The 16,425-nt window shown below is 41.6% G+C and overlaps 2 protein-coding genes across 7 annotated transcripts in view; one reads left to right on the forward strand and one right to left on the reverse strand.

The window, feature by feature from the left end:
• ecpas (Ecm29 proteasome adaptor and scaffold) overlaps nt 1–7,107 on the reverse strand; it is a 44,958-nt gene extending 37,851 nt beyond the window's left edge. The window contains exons 1-3 of the mRNA XM_088605790.1: nt 6,752–7,107; nt 3,505–3,635; nt 2,911–3,027 (exon numbers count right to left, since the gene is read on the reverse strand). Of these exons, the coding sequence (XP_088461916.1) occupies nt 2,911–3,027; nt 3,505–3,635; nt 6,752–6,773 (270 nt within the window). The 5' untranslated portion in view covers nt 6,774–7,107. The remainder of the gene's footprint in view (nt 1–2,910; nt 3,028–3,504; nt 3,636–6,751) is intronic.
• Nucleotides 7,108–11,488: 4,381 nt separating this feature from the next.
• Nucleotides 11,489–16,425, forward strand: part of kdm4c (lysine (K)-specific demethylase 4C) — a 219,702-nt gene continuing 214,765 nt past the window's right edge. For 4 of the 6 annotated variants that reach the window (XM_088608770.1, XM_088609019.1, XM_088609003.1 and 1 more), the window contains exons 1-3: nt 11,489–11,640; nt 14,807–14,864; nt 14,994–15,058. The gene's annotated coding sequence lies outside the window, so the exon portion shown is untranslated. The remainder of the gene's footprint in view (nt 11,641–14,806; nt 14,865–14,993; nt 15,059–16,425) is intronic. The other 2 variants (XM_088608850.1, XM_088608926.1) reach the window with 2 other exon arrangements.

Here is a 16,425-nt window from a genome sequence, read left to right on the forward strand (position 1 = left end):
GGATTTTCACATTAGAAAGAGATCATGAATAATTAAACCCTAATTTCTCTTTATTCAGAAACGACATCATCAGACTGAACTGAGTCACTTCTTCCATCCTCAGCTCATTTCCTCCTGCTGGCAATATGCAAAACCTAAGCATAAGCTTTAAAGGGTCAGGTTGTCTTGTGTTTTGTTATATTTATATTGGCTCTGGTTTCGCAAACCAGTGAGGGAACACAGGCCAGGCCAGGAGAAAGTTGCCCAGTCATCTAGAAAAATGTCACACACCGACGTTTTGAAAATTAGTATAGAACAAACTGTAAACTTCTGAAAAAAAAATGCAACAAAAGAACAGAAGACATATAATAGTGTGGTGCCAATGCTGAGATGATATCCTGTATGTTCAGTGATGTTATTAGCACATTCAAGCAGTTGTATTCTGAAGAAATCCAAAATGTTTTCATTCCTTTGTGTCTACTTAATGTCTCAAGTCCAATATAGTACTTCAGTTTATCGTTTCCCATGATTATTCATGGAAATGTATGATAAAGAATCATCACTTTAGATTCTTTCACTGATTATCTAATACCACAGGATTTTCCGCAGACAAAATAGTTCTATTTCTCTTAAGGTAGTCATGGCATGTTTACATAATACTGACATAATTAACATCTTTATTAAGGTGTGTTCATATAATACACACAAATACAAAATGTGTACTACACAGCAAGATGGATATGTGGAAATTAGCTGACTGGATTGTTTAAGCACCAAGCTAAGCTGTTTTTACTCAATGAGGCCTTGTGATCACAAACAGCATCCCACTGTATCTAGCAGATAATTAGTAAGTCTCAAAGAGTCAATGTTGGGCACAATTAGCCTTGAAGTCCTTAAGCTCTGGACACAGAAGGAATCAACTGCTAAAAACATTCCTTAATTAGCTAAAGTTACGAATCAAACCCATAAACTATTCAAAAGCTACCTAATAACCTGCAGGAATACGGCTATCCCAGATCTTAACTGCAACTCCCAGGCCTTGCAGACTCTGTGCCAATCATATAAGAAATAGCACAGACACTTTAAATTAAGTAATTTATGAATTACCTAATTCATACATTATATGAATTTCATTATTTCTGTTTATAGAAATATATGAACAAATATAATAGAAAAGGTATAAAAGGCTTGTAGGTTATTTAACTTTCAAAAGATTAACATTAAAAATGTATAAAAGTATAAAGTTACTTCACAGTAGTAATTTGATTTTCAATTTTCTATTTGTGCTTCCCAAAGCAAACATATCAGTTGTTTCACAAATAATTATAAGTGGAGAAAAATGCTTTATCTAGAAAATTCATTGGCACACGGGACTGCAAAAATGGCTTTAAAAAGAAAGACAAAATGGTTATTTCCTATTTCTGCTATAACAGCATTTGATCATATGTACTGGGCAAAGACACTGAAAATTCCTTACAGAAAAACACCTAAATTAAAAATGAGGTCAGGGCTGCGAGTCATTCCAAACCAATTTTGTAGCCAAAAGGATGTGACGTTTGCAAATACAAAACAAATTCAACTGTCCAACTGTGACTCGCTATGATTCAGCAGTTACTGATGTACCCTACATATCGGTACCGCTATCTATCTCCAGTCTTCAAAGATTACAAATATTTATTTACTTCCTTACCATAAGCAGTGTTCAGTGTTCCATAAACTAAGCCTATCACGTTTATGAAAGTGCCTCAGGCAACTGTAATACTTTGACATTTACACCAAGAACTCAGTAATGTTTAGGTACTGTAATTCCATCACAGCAGAAAGTTACATTAAACCACAGTTCAGTGTTAATGTTATTCATATTCACCATAACAATGTAACCTCAACTGCGTCCTGGCCAAATTCCCCATTGCTCTTTAACAATCATGGCCTCCTAATAATCGCTATCTATTAACTCCTCCCCACTGAGAGCTGGTGTGTGGGGAGCGTTCTGGCTTACTATGGCTGCATCCAGGTGGGATTGCACATTGGTGGTCGTGGAGGGGAGCCCCCATGACCAGTAAAGCACTTTGAGTAGAGTCTCCAGAAAATCACTATATAAGTGTAAGTGCAATTATTATTATTTTTCTACCACATTTAGTAGCTTTGATCCCCCAGTATTTTTGTCTGAATTCTTTTGGCACATTTCGGAAATTTTTCTGTGGGGATCACAGGTGCTCTGTGTGCTATTTCGAAGGGAGAAAAAAGAAACCCCTTGCTTTTTCACCTGTTTTCTGATGTTTCAGTCGCAACCATTTTAGCTGCGTGGAAAATCACTGAGAAGATGCATTTTAAGGATCATGGCAGAGCATTCTGTTCTGTTTTTGATGAACAACATCATATCTGGTTACAAACTGCACCACAGCCTTTAACAGAAGCACACAGTCAAAAACCACTCTGAGAATCCTGACAATAATACACGCACAGAACAAAACACACAAACCGAGCAAAAAGCAACTGAAGACACTCAGGGCTTTAGTCATAAAACCACTGTGGTACATTTATATCGGTTTATTCCCTGAAATGAAAATAAAAGTGAAGATGTGAAGTACCATCAGTTTTGCAGGATGGTCATGTGAGAGTCTCTACAGGCAGCTCAGACTTTCTTTTTCAGTTCTGTAGGTCTTGGAGCTCATTTCTCAGAGCGTGGTGATGAGCACAGAGTACACAGAGCTTAGACTGCCTACTAACACGCCTCGTTTTGGAACTTAATGCTGCGCACGCGTGGGGACCAAATAAGTATACCGTTCGACAACAGCAGCACAAAGCATGTTGAGTTAATGGATGCAACCTTCCAGCTAAGGGGGTGCTTCAGAATGATTTTCATTTTCTTGTCGCTTCAGGGCTGGGCGATTTTGGCAGCTGCTCATTTTTAATTGTAAAAAGACTCACTGTCACAAAGGAAGCGGCCGCAGGGTCCTGGTACTGCACCAGCAAGGTCTCCACCGGCAGCTGGATTTTAGGTCGGCTCTTAATGCGCTTGTTGAGGTGAACCAGCAGCTCCATCACCTGAGGGCGGCAAACGTGTCCAGTGAGACGTCAGCGTCGCAAGACGGCTAAAAAAATAAAGCTCCTTCCCCCTAAATGTACAAGACACTTTGTCGCAGTTGATGCTTAAGTGTACGAACATTTTCACGTCAAGTTAAATTAAAGATTGCCATGAACCATTTCGAAGTGGGCATTTCTAATGAAAATAACAAAGGAAGAGCCCTACCCAAACAACCCAAGACATCTTCTCACAATGACAACAAACCATTGTGTTGACAGGAAGCATACTTATAAATTCAGATTTAACACAGCTGACTGATACGATCATTTTCTAATAAAGAAAACGTGTTTTTGTAGACAGATATATTGCAAATTGGCTTTTTTTTTTAATCAGAGGAAGAAATGGTTGGGTAAAACGGAACCTCCTGAAGAACGTAAGAAGAGAATCCACTCCCGAGACACAAGGAGTCAAGAAGCTGTTCGAAGCGTCAGTCTTACTTTTTTCCTCACACCTTCCTGAGTGCTGGACAGCTTCAGCAGCACAGGGGGCAGGAACTTGGATATGACGTTCTGCAGCTGCTCGTCCGTCTCCGCGTGCCCCAGGCAAAGGAAGACCCGCTCCAGCTGATCTGCCCAAGGCAAGCACACACAGGTGGCACAATAAACAGAGCACCGGGACATTTCCCACCGAGCTTCAGCAGGGCAACCCACAAAACCAGGTGCTCAAGTGGCTGTGCATTAAAGGCAAGCATCTCTTTACCTGTTTCCACAGGCGACATTTACAAAATATAATATACAGTCATGTGAAAAAGAAAGTACACCCTCTTTCAATTCAATGGTTTTACATATCAGGGCATAAATAACAATCACCTGGTCCTCACCGACTTCTATAATAAGACAAATCTAGCCTCAGACAACAGACAACACATCGCAGATTTCACTATGTCATTATTTATTCAACAAAAAGTAAGCCAAAATGCAGAACAAATGTGGGAAAAATGAAGTGCACCCTTACTGCTTCTGTAGGAATTAAGAAGGTAATTAGCATCCAGGTGCTGCTAATCAAATGCACGTGATTAGTTGATCATCAGGAAGTGTGACCACCTCAAATAAAAGCAGAACTTTTGGCAGTTTGGTGGTCTGGAGCATTTAGATGTGTGTTAACACCATGCCAAGGAGAAAAGACATCAGCAATGAACTCAGAGAAGCAATTGTTGCTGCTCATCAATCTGAGAAAGGTTATAAGGCCATTTCCGAACAATGTGAAATCCATCATTCTACAGTGAGAAGGATTATTTACAAATGGAGAACATTCAAGACAGTTGCCAATCTTCCCGGAGTGGGCGTCCCAGCAAATTCATCCCAAGGTCAGACTGTATAAGGCTCAGAGAAATTGCAGAGAACCCAAGAGCTACATCTAGGGATCTACAGGCCTCGGTCAACATGTTAAGTGTTGAAGTTCATGACTGTACGATCAGAAAAAGACTGAACAAGTATGGCTTTCATGGAAGGGTAGCCAGGAGAAAGCCCCTTCTCTCCAAAAAGAACATGGCAGCACGGCTTTATTTGCAAAGCTGCATCTGAACAAACCACAAGATTTCTGGAACAATGTCCTTTGGACAGATGAGATCAAAAGGGAGATGTTTGCTCATTATGCACAATGCCATATTTGGCGAAAACCAAACAGCGTATCGCAACAAACACCTCATACCAACTATCAAGCATGGTGGTGGAGGGGTGATTTGGGCTTGTTTTGCAGCCATAGGACCTGGGCACTTTGTAGGAGACAAATTTGAGGCCATCTGTCTGACAGCTAAAGCTTGGCCATAACTAGGTGATGCAACAGGACAATGATCCCAAGCACACCAGCATGTCTACAACTGAATGGCTGAAAAAGAAAAGAATCAAGGTTTTGGAATGGCCAAGTCAAAGTCCAGACCCCAACCCCATTGAGATGCTGTGGTGGGACCCTAAGAGAGTTGTGCATAAACGAATGCCCTCAGACATCAATGAACTGAAGCAATGTAAAGAAGAGTGGGCCAAAACTCCTCCAAAACGATGTGAGATGCTGATAAACTCATACAGAAAACGATTACTTCAAGTTATTGCTGCTAAAGGTGGTTCTACAAGCTACTTGAATCAAGGGGTGTACTTAGTTTTTCACACATGGCTTCTGCATGTTGACTTATTTTTTGTTAAATAATGACATAGTGGAATCTGTTATGTGTTATTTGTCACCTGAGGTTAGAGTTACCTTATTTTAGGACCTGGTAAGGACCAGCTGGTTTTTTATGTCCCGATACATAAAACCACAGAATTGAAAGAGGGTGTACCTTCTTTATCACATGACCGTATATATATAACATATAGGGATACTTAATCTTCTCATTGTTATTTTTTTTGGTGCTACTACTGCAAGCGGTACTGTACAGTATGTCAAGAACACTTGCACGTTTCAATGTACAAAGTGCTAACACAGATCTTCCCATATGATCCGACTGGTAACCAAACAGTTTTGTTTGCAGTTTAAATATGCTGCTAAAACTGGAAAAAGAAAGAAAGTAAGATTGCTGTTTTCTGTGGCTTCACTGCAGATTTAGAAAAAGAGGGGAGTGGCTTTTTAAAGTGCATTCAAATGTATGTTAAAAGGATTTAATGCCTGAGTCATTTAGAACGCGTGGCACCATAAAATAACTGAAATGACAAATTACCGGTTTCAGTTAAAACGCATTCACCATACAAATTATTACACTCTATATTAAAATACGACTTGGATTTTTCATTGACCAATAGCAGACTTCTAAATACATAAAAATGAAACAAAAAAAAACTTGACAGACTTATGCTCTCTGGCACACCAGGTTGCAAGACAGAAAGGAAACACTAAAGACATGAAAACCGTAAAAAAAACGATAGTCTGTCACTGTTCCCCTGCGATGACGTTCATTGGCAATAATTTCTGTATCTACAATGTCAATACATTGGGGAATGATGTAAAAAATGTCTTACACTAACATGAGGCTATTTGCATGGCCTTGAATAAAGCTCTGAACAATATTGCTGCACTATGCCTAAGACTACTTTAAATGTGCAGTATAGCTTATGAGAATAAAATAAGAATGAACAAAAAGGATCACTAAAAGGCATTTATATACATACACACGAACTTTAACAGAAAACTTAAGGTTACTCTCTAACTAAAGAGTTCAACAAATATTTCATGAAAATTACAATACGAGACCCTATTCGTAGGGATTATTTATCCGGTATATTTTTACACAAACCATATATGTGAGTGCAGTTCCCTTCTTCTCATTTTTATTAGCAATTCTGGACGTACAGTACATTGTAAACCTTACCACCGCCCTTAAAAGACTGCGTTTAATGATTAAAAAAAAACTACATGACACTATATGAAAGCAAAACACCGAAACATTTAATTGCACGGAAATCTGATCCTTCCTTAAATTAAGTGCATAAATAATTTACGATTAATATAATTACTTTCGTTTTCAGATCATGACTGTGCACTAGGCCTATTTCTCTTCTTTTTCCCCCCAACGTGTATTGTAGTCATTATAAGTGCATACGCAGTATAACGTCAGTGAAACTCTGCTCTGAACGTTTATTTTTTTCACAAAAAAGGCGATCTCGGCTTTAGCTATTAACGACAGACAGAGGCTAAAACACGATATTCCCCGACTTTTCCGCTGACCGGTTTTTCATACCACAACTAGTAACTTACTGAGCTCATCCTGCGCAGCCATGTTTGCAGTGACTCCGAAGCACACAGACGCAGCCACTCCTGCTTGCTGTGAGGAGCCGTCTCCGAGCTGAATAATCCCCTAACTCTCTCGCCCTGTATATTTAGAAATAGCTGAGGCTACAGAAACCGCTGCAGACAACTGATACAACAGCACCACTTAGAGCCGAAGTGAAGGTATTTCCCAGCAGAAATTTAGCGAGACCTACAGTACGGCGACGGAACAGAAAATAATGTCCAATTTTCAACCCATCTTTGGGTGCCTCCCCGGTTTGCAGTTTGAAGTGGTCCGTCCACTTGAAGTGTCTTCCTCGGATGTAATGGATTACAATGGACAGTTCGGTAACGATGATTTACTGGGGGAGGGAATGGGGATTTAAAGATCAACTGTGTGTTCATTTGAAAAAAACAATCCAAAGAAAGTATTGATGTCTTACTGTTTACTTTGTTGTGAAAAGACAGAAGGGTGGGGTCCATCGAAATGTTCAAGCTGAGTTTATTGAACAATTATTATTAACTATGCAACAATACGTTATTTTTATATATTCTTCCCTGCGGATCAATTCGTGCCCTTCCCAACAGTGTTTCTTCCTCGCTGTTTTCTCACCTGCAGCACCAATACTATATGATCTGCACCTTTCTCTGCTCCCCCCTTCCCATCCCTGTTTTTTTAAAAGGATAAGGTTAGGAGGTTGAAAACTGTGCAGTTGCTCTACAGTTCTAATTTGTGAATTTTCTTTTTCAGGTTGAAAACGTACACAGGGTTAGGGAGAGGACTGGAGTTAGGTTAAGCATTAGTGTTATGCTTCCATTTGTGGTCACAGTCGAGATCATTTCGGAGTTAGATTAGATCCATGCTGAGGGGAATAGTTGGGATTGGGACCAGTCTGGGATCCAGGTAAGGCTTCAGCCTAATTTTAACGACTTAAGGGTAAGGCTAGAGACTAGGTTTAGGGTAACATACTGTAATAAATACAGACCCCGATTAGCACTTATTGTTACCTAACTGATTGCCCACCTTTATATAAGTGAATAAATGTTAATCACTGTCTATGAAACCAGTGGATAATGTTATACAGTACATAATCTCATATTACTGAAAAAGATTATCATACAAAGTACTGAAAACATTATGGGACATATCAGGACTTATATTTTGTTTTGCACTAGTTGTTTCCTTTGGTTAATTCAAAATAATTTGGGGGCAGTGTGGTGTGACATTGGTTAGCATTGCTGCCTCACAGTGCTGGGGTCCTGGGTTCAATTTCAACCCTGCTGTCCTGTGTGCATGGAGTTTGGATGATCTCCCCATGTTCCTGTGGGTTTCCTGCAGGTGCTCCGGTTTCCTCCCATTGTCCAAAGACGTGCCGGTACTGTAGATTGATTGACGGCCGGGAAAACTGGCCCTGGTGGGAGTGTGTGTGTGTGTGTGCGTGTGCGTGCGCCTGTGCATCTGCCCTGCGATGAATTGGCATCTCGTCCAGGATGTATCCCGCCTCATGCCCGTTTCCTGCTGGGATAGGCTCCGGCTCCCCTGATTTGGATAAAGTGGTTAAGAAATGGGCGGATCATGATAGGTTAAGTACAACGCCGTGCAATCACACTAGAAAGTGTCAGAGTGGGAGGATAAGACTGGCCAGAGCCCCAGGTGGGAGATGCCAGTGGAGAACATCAGTGGGCTTGTAACTGCGCACCAGGGGGCTGACAGGATAGCAGTGGCTGTAGACCTGTGCCAGCATTTCTGAGACTCCGACGGGACACGTGGGCTGGTGTGTGTGATCAGCATCTGGGGGAATCGCCCCTCTTTCTGTGCCAGAGGCTGTGGCAGTTCAGAGCGATGCTGTTTGGATTGGGTAATGCTCAAGGCCCTCGAAAGAGGCTCATGGATTTTGGATACCCTGACAGACTGTGTACTGTGCCTGGATGACGTAATGGTACACGTGGCTGCTTTTGAGAGTGCAATGATAAACTCTGACTTAGTATGAACCCGCATCGGGACTTCAGGGTGAAAGTGCTTTCTAAAATATGCCGCCTCCTGTGATGAGAGGCTGAGGCCTTGGGACATACTGTACAGCCTATCCCTGCCAATCTGAAGGAGGTACGGCATGAGATCAGCTTTGTTCCGTACCTCATGTGATTTGTGAAGGACGTTGTTGACACTGACACGAATGATCTGGAGACTGGGGTGATGTTTTTCACAGGCTGGCCCAGAGAGAGAGCCATTACCATCTACAGCACTTTCAGGCAAGGAGCTGATCTAAGAGGAACTCTACTGTTGACGCACAGAGAACTGCTGCCTGTGGTGTCGCCAGTGACTCACTCCTGCCTGCACAGTACCTCAGTGGGCACCACTTCCTCCTTCGCGCTTATCATGCCTCCCTCTTCTGGTGGCTGAGCCTGCTGTGCCAGCAGCCATATCACCCTGCAGCTCACACCTGCCTGCCCAATGAAGCTCAGCAGTGTGAGCCTGGTCAGTACCTGGATGGGAGACCTCTTGGGAAAAACTAAGGTTGCTGCTGGAAGAGGTGTTAGTGGGGCCAGCAGGGGGCACTCACTGTACAGTCTGTGTGGGTCCTAATGGCCCACTATAGTGATGGGACTACTATACTTTAAAAAGGCTCTGTCCTTCAGATGAGATGCAAAACCGAGGTATGGACTTGCTGTGGTCATTAAAAATCCCAGGGTGCTTCTTGAAAAGAGTAGGGGTGTCACCCCTGTGTCCTGGTCAAATTTCCCATTGGTTTTTACAGATAATCCCCTAATAATCCCCATCTATGAATGGGCTTCATCACTCTGTTCTCCTCCCCACTGATAGCTGGTGTGCAGTGAGTGTACTGGTGCACTATGGCTGCAGTGGCATCATCCAGGTGGGGCTGCACATTAGTGGTGGTAGAGAGGAGTCCCCATTACCTGTAAAGTGGAGTGTCCAGACAGAAAAGTGTTATATAAGTGTAAGGAATAATAATAATTATTATTCTGTGAGTTTGAAGGGAAGACAGGCTCACTGGATGGAAGCTCTGTAGCCCTCCGACTTTGAGGTGGAGCCGAGAGCTGGGAACCTGAATGCAGACGCCCTTTTCACACGGGTCCTGTGGGACAGAAGACCGTGGTCCCAGCGATACACACCGGGCACGGCTTTGGGCAGGAGACCCAGACTTTGGAGTGGGACTGCGAAAGATGGCAGCAGGTCAGCGGCAGTCCCCCACTCCTGATGGTCAGAGAGACCAGCACACTGAGAGTCTGAATTCTGTGCTGCTCAAGGAGGCTAGAAGGAACAGTGGGGGGTCTCCAGCAGGGGAGTAGTCTCGCAGTGCTAAGGGAAGTGGTTCTGGGGGCCCTGCTTGGGGGTTTTAAGGGTGCCAAGACCTTAGGAACTGAGATGATGTGAGGCAGTACTACAAGACCCTGGACCTTGTGAGGGTTAACATTACATTATAATAATAATAATTAATAATTGCTTACACTTATATAGCGCTTTTCTGGACACTCCACTATTTTAATTTTTTTTCTGACAGTTTAATCTAATTATATTAAGTGATTATATTCAAAAACTGACCATAAGTTGTAAGAAAACCTGTCCTATTGGGTAAACACAATAAAATTCTCATTTTGTCATTTAACGTGCAAGTAATAATAATAATAATAATAATAATAATAATAATAATAATAATTGCTTCCACTTATATAGCGCTTTTCTGGACACTCCACTCAAAGCGCTTTACAGGTAATGGGGATCCCCTCCACCACCACCAATGTGCAGCCCCACCTGGATGATGCGACGGCAGCCATAGTGCGCCAGAACGCTCTCCACACATCAGCTATCAGTGGGGAGGAGAGCAGAGAGTAATGTAGCCAATTCATAGAGGGGGATTATTAGGAGGCCATGATTGGTAAGGGCCAATGGGAAATTTGGCCAGGACGCATTAGGTTAGGTTTGTGATGTTTGTAAATTTGGAAACATAAACTTGTGGTTCTAAACCCTGATCATGGAAATTCTTGTGTTTTTTTTGTTGTTTTTTTTTGGGGGGGGCGGGGGGGGTCAAGAACTTTATCACAGGATAACTGATTTAAATTTCCTGCATGAGGCATTATTTATATTTGCTTTTAGCTCTTTAAAATGGGATTTGTCATCGGTATCAATACTGTGCCAGTTTGTAATCAGCGCAATTCCTCTCATTCAGTGGCGCTAGCTTGAAATGGAACCAGACCTCTGCAGAAGGAAAAAGAAACACACCTCGACAGTGTTTATGTATGGTCATCCCCACCCATTTCCCCCCAGTAAATTAATCACGTCTTAAGAGCTCTTGTGCTTAAGAAGACAAACAAAAGAGGGGGTAAACTTTTAACAAGATGAGAAGGGGCTACTGCATTAAATTCTGCATGCCGAGTTAGTTGGTTCAGTGGGCCGAAGTCTTATTTTTTTTTAATCCAAGGTCTGAATGCAGAAGCAGGAGAACCCCAAAACAAAAAGTCAAAACAAAACGGGGCAAAGCAGGTCCGTTAAAAAGACGAAACGGCGTCAGGGACCGAAAAGCCGAAGCCCAGCAGACACTGAAGTCTCCAAGGACCGGGCCGGAGAACCACTGCCCCGGAACCCACTGGAGGTGCAGTGATTTCTCTCCAAGCCTGCCCTTTCGGAACTGAGCTCCGTGCTCCGTGCAGCGTGCGGCGTCTCCCCAGGTGCCTCCAGGGGGCGTGCCCGTGACGCGCGGGCATGCGCACTGCCGCTCGTCTCGGTTGCAGCAGCAGCAGCAGCAGTAGTTCGTAGTGGGAGGAGAGCAAAGAGCCGAGCTGTCATAAACCGGAGGACTTTAACAGCACAGGGAGAAATTTATACGTAAAACAGACACAAACACCGACCAAAAAATCAGGTAAAATAACCCAGCGCCCTGTTGAGCATGGCAACGGACATAAGACTGATCAATGTACCGCGATCGCTTTATGTTACCGACTTAATACCCCGTTGACTGCAAACTGTCTCGCTTTATTGTTATGATATGTGCAATACTGTATACATCATGATGTCAGCGCAGGGGGGTTATCTCTCGCTGATCCCCTGGTGAAAACGTACGCTTTCATCCCTCATAACAGGCCCGCTTTAAGCCTTGTTTTGTTGGTTTTTTTTCTACCCCCCTCTTTCTTTCTGCCTTTTTCCTCTTGCGCCGTGGACGCGTCGTGTTCGTGAGGAAGAGGGGGTCATGTAATGGGGCTCATGACGAGAGGGGGCAGTGGGTTGTGTTGCTGTGCCGGTGGTGGTGGTGGAAGGGGGGGTACTTTGCTGTCATCGTCACCAGATAGTAGTATGGACACAGCGAGGAGGACCTGCTCAGCGATCGTGTTTTTTTTTTTTTTTTGGAGTGTGTGTGTGTGTAGAGAGAGAGGGGGGGAGTGTGTTAGGAGGACTCGGGAGGTTGCAGGAGAAGAGCTGCTGGCCGTGGCGCATTTTTATGACACTTGCTGTGTGTGTTTTTTTTTTTTGGTCATACAGTTACGGCTTTAAACTTCACTAGTGCCGTCACTTTTGAAGGGGGTGACAAGTCACTCCCCCGCGTCCCCATACTGTATCTCCAAATGGATGATGTTTGTCGCCGCCTGGGCGACCAGAGGGGGGGGTCAACACTACCTGGTTAAGGGCAGATTTAAATGTCTTGCTCCGGGTTGACTCGTAAAGTCAGCGACGAGCTGCGAGAAGCGAAAGTAAACAGTCTTTGCCAGAGAAACGAGTCCTGTTCGCCCCCCAGCCTGGCGCTGTGCACAGTCACACGGCGTACAGCTTTACAAAAACAAAACATATCGCTGAGCTGGCTTCTGGGAGTTAAATAACTGAGAGTCACCGAGTCTCCCCCCCCACACCCCTTGAATTTTATCAATGATACCGTCGGGCGTTGCGTACAAGTTCAGCTGTAGCTGCGACACCAGAGAGAGGCAGAGCGATTGGTTAAGCAAGATTACAGCTGGGATCTTAGATCTGCCTGCTTTACCGTAACTTTGTACGGGGGGGGGGTTTGTTTGTATTGCCTCTGTCGAGGTGTATTGCGTATGTCCAAGTGTGCCAGTCGGTTAAGAATAAAAGTTTGACGTGTTTTTTTCAGTCGAGAGAAGCACCAGTAAATGTTCTCGGGGGTACGTCAATACATTTCGGAAATGATCAATCCAAACGTTTATTTACCTCCTCCTTAGGGAAAAAAAAATGCCTTGATGCGTGATGTGAGATGTGCAAAGTGGATTTGAAGCAGGCTTATTTGAAATTGCTGGCTACCAGCCGTGCTCTTTTCAGAAGCCATTTTGTTTACATTTCGATGTGGTTTTGCTAGTTTAAAAGCATTATTGCAACTACTGCTGCTACTACATCTCATTTCAATAACCCCTTTCGCCTTCAGCTATTCGTGATTTTTCCCCCTGTTGGACATACAACAAGGCCCTTTAACAGTATCCAAAGAGCCTAATGCACAGACTCTTAAGGACTCATATGAGACCATTGTCACGCTCTGAATAGTGAACAATACCAGCACTGTATTGTAACAGTGACTTTTAGTTTGTGTTCTGTTACAAGTGAGGTTAAATTGTGCAGCAAATTATCAGTCTTTTGTGTATGTGTGAAACATCAGTCTCTTTTCTCTACAGTTTTTGGTTGAGCTACATTTCTACTGTATAGGAAATACAAAATAACCAACCTTTAGGTCTTCAAGCTTTAGTTTTATGAGCATCTACACATGACACACCAAAGCTGGCCCTCCAATTAAAATTATGTTTTTGACTTTAGTGTATTTCTAATGCTATTGTATTCTTGCTTGTAGCCTAAAACAACAAGAAATGAAATAGGAAGTGCACTCCTCAATTCCATGTCAGCATTGAGTTTTCAGCTTTGTCATCATGAACAGGCTCCCAGATTTTAGTGTATCTGATTTAATCAGAGTGCTTCTTGTTTATGTGGTAGCTTTTAAATGCTTTTTTGATTGATTTGAAGAAAAAAATCCATAATGGTAAGCCCTTAAAGAAACAAGGTAATTTTTTCTTAATTTTCTCTACATGTCCTGTCTTTGAATGTTGAGCAGACTTTTTTTTTCTATTGTGGGGCTACTGATACAAACTGAAAAATGTGATTTTACTGCAGCTGATATGTATGCATTGGTAATATTGATAATAAAATATCCTTAAAATGATCAATTTGGATTCTAGTGAAATGTGGTTATATGACAACATCTCATGTATTAAAAATAATATATTTAATAATGCATGGGTCTTTTAGTTTCTGTTTAACCAGTAGATTGCAGTAATATTTTTATTAATATAATTTACTTGTTTTTTAAATGTTAAGTCCCATATTTTTCTATATATTATGAAATATGGTATATAATGTATATTATGCACATACTAGCATTTGAAGGTACTAGAATTTGAAGGTGGAAATAAAATAATTATATAATATTAGAAAAAGTCTTATGACTTTTGTTTTCTGTTTAATATTTTTTTAAATAACTCGAACAGAAAAAAAGCTTTGCTAAAAGATTTTTAAAAAATCCAATATGATATAGTTGAAAATAGGTCTTACAGGGTATTTTTGTGCCACACCACGCTGCGACAGCATCTGAAATAAGTGACTTAGACCTACAGTATTTTCATCTGAGCTAAGATGACTCTAAACTTTATAGTCGTGACAACTGCAGTGCAGTTTACATCAGAGGAAACCAGAATATCCTTCAGGATCTCACCTCCGTCTTTGGCTCAGGGTAACCTAATATAATTCTGCTGAAACCCAAACATTTAAGTGTGTTCTGTGCATTTTAGGGTTTATGCATAAAAAGTGTGATGTGCATTTGATTTTAAAGAGCTATTGTAGTTTATCTGTGTGCAACTACATTTCTATGCAGCACACCTTTTGTGCTATTATGTATCACGGTGATGGCACAGTGAAACAACAGTGAAAACATGGTAACACATAGATTGCCATAGTTAAGTAGTTTACCTTAAATTTTTAAAGAGATACAGTATATGCCAGTGGTGGTGTATTAAAAACAACGTTTTTTTTTCATGTAGGTCTGTGCTCTCACCTGTCTGACGATTCTGAAGAGACATTAAAAGGAAGGAAGCAAAGGTATCTCAGTCACTTCAAGCTGCTGTAAAAATAATTTTAATTCTTCATTTTGTCTGGGAGGGTATGCAGTATAATTACACAGCCTAACCTCCAAGGTGCACAACTAATCCAAAACATTATTTTTTTCAGTTAATTAAGGTGAGGAATTTGCATTGGAGACGAGAATTGCATGTGAGTCTGTGGAAGAGATTAAGGTTGGTGAATAATAACACTGTAGTATTATCATTATTATTCCAATGTGAAATGCGTCAGTGAAATTACATGTATATTAGGGGTATTGCTTGTTTTAGGTCAGTATAAGAGACAAAGTAATTAAGTTTTGGGTTTTAAAGTGATTTATTATAAGTTCAAATAATGTACCTTTCAGCGTGTTGGAAAAGCGTTTTACGAACAGCTCCACCTCTATAGATCAGTACTCGCACCTCCGGTCTTTACTCTTAGACTGGCGCCCCCTGCAGGTGCAGAGTAGTCATGTGATCTGTAGAGTCTGTGGTCTGCTGCGACTGTTACCATAATAAGCACATTTCTGGCAGTGGGTGGATGGATAGTCTCAGAAATAAGAAGTCTTTAAATTGGGTGGATTTTAAAATTAGATAATTCACGCTGCATCAGTCACCACTTGTTATATTCTTTTCCAACTTCTATCACAGTGCAGGGAGTGGCCTGTACTGTTCGAACTGCCATGTTACCATGATTTAAGCCTGTTCACTGGCTGTTCTGTAGTTATGTAGTTCTCCTGGTAGCACATTAGATCTCTGAGCTCTGTTGATCAGCACCCTTGCTAGTTTAATCCCGGCTTGCTGTCAGGGTGGGCCCCTGTTTTGGAGTTGGTGTGCACAACACACATGCAAGGCGAGAGAGTGAAAGCATTGATGGTGGGTGTGAAAGTAGTACCGGTATTAAAATGTTAAAAAAAAAATCTAAATAAAAATGAAACAAGCTAACGTTCGGTTATCTGTGATATTGATTGTGGAACGTTCCATTATGAAGAGCAGAATATGGAATATGAAGAAAAAATAGATCATTTCTTTTTCCAAAATGATAGTTAGTGCATTGCTCATTTAAATGTAAATCTGTTTGAAATGCAAACAATGCATCATTATTATTGACCATAACACTACTTTACAATTGAATATTGTATTGTTTGCATCACTAAATTTTATCTGATAATACATTATTTAAAGTTACTCGAAAGTGAAGGGAAAACCGTGTATATGTTGATCTGATAATTATGCTATTAGTTGTTTTATTTTTAGTTGTACAGGCAAACTTTAAATTTGCTGTTCATCTTCCTTTTCGGTGATCAAAGTTTGATTTTCCAAGCATGGTCAAATGCAATAGGTCTGCTGCACAAAAACGTGAACTGCGCTCACACTGCCCCCTTAGTGCTACTCCACTCCCCACTTTCTGCTTTTAAGCACCCCTAAAATGCAGGCACCAATTCTTTGACTGCCTCAGCACTCCAGTCTCCATTTCCTCCCTACTGGCACCATGGATCTCAGTAGCTGAAAGTGCTAAATAAATAATATCAAGATGGGCCAGAATCCGGTAATGCCAGGAG

Source organism: Lepisosteus platostomus, chromosome 1 (assembly GCF_059453375.1).
Source record: "Lepisosteus platostomus isolate fLepPlt1 chromosome 1, fLepPlt1.hap1, whole genome shotgun sequence".
NCBI lineage: Eukaryota > Metazoa > Chordata > Actinopteri > Semionotiformes > Lepisosteidae > Lepisosteus > Lepisosteus platostomus.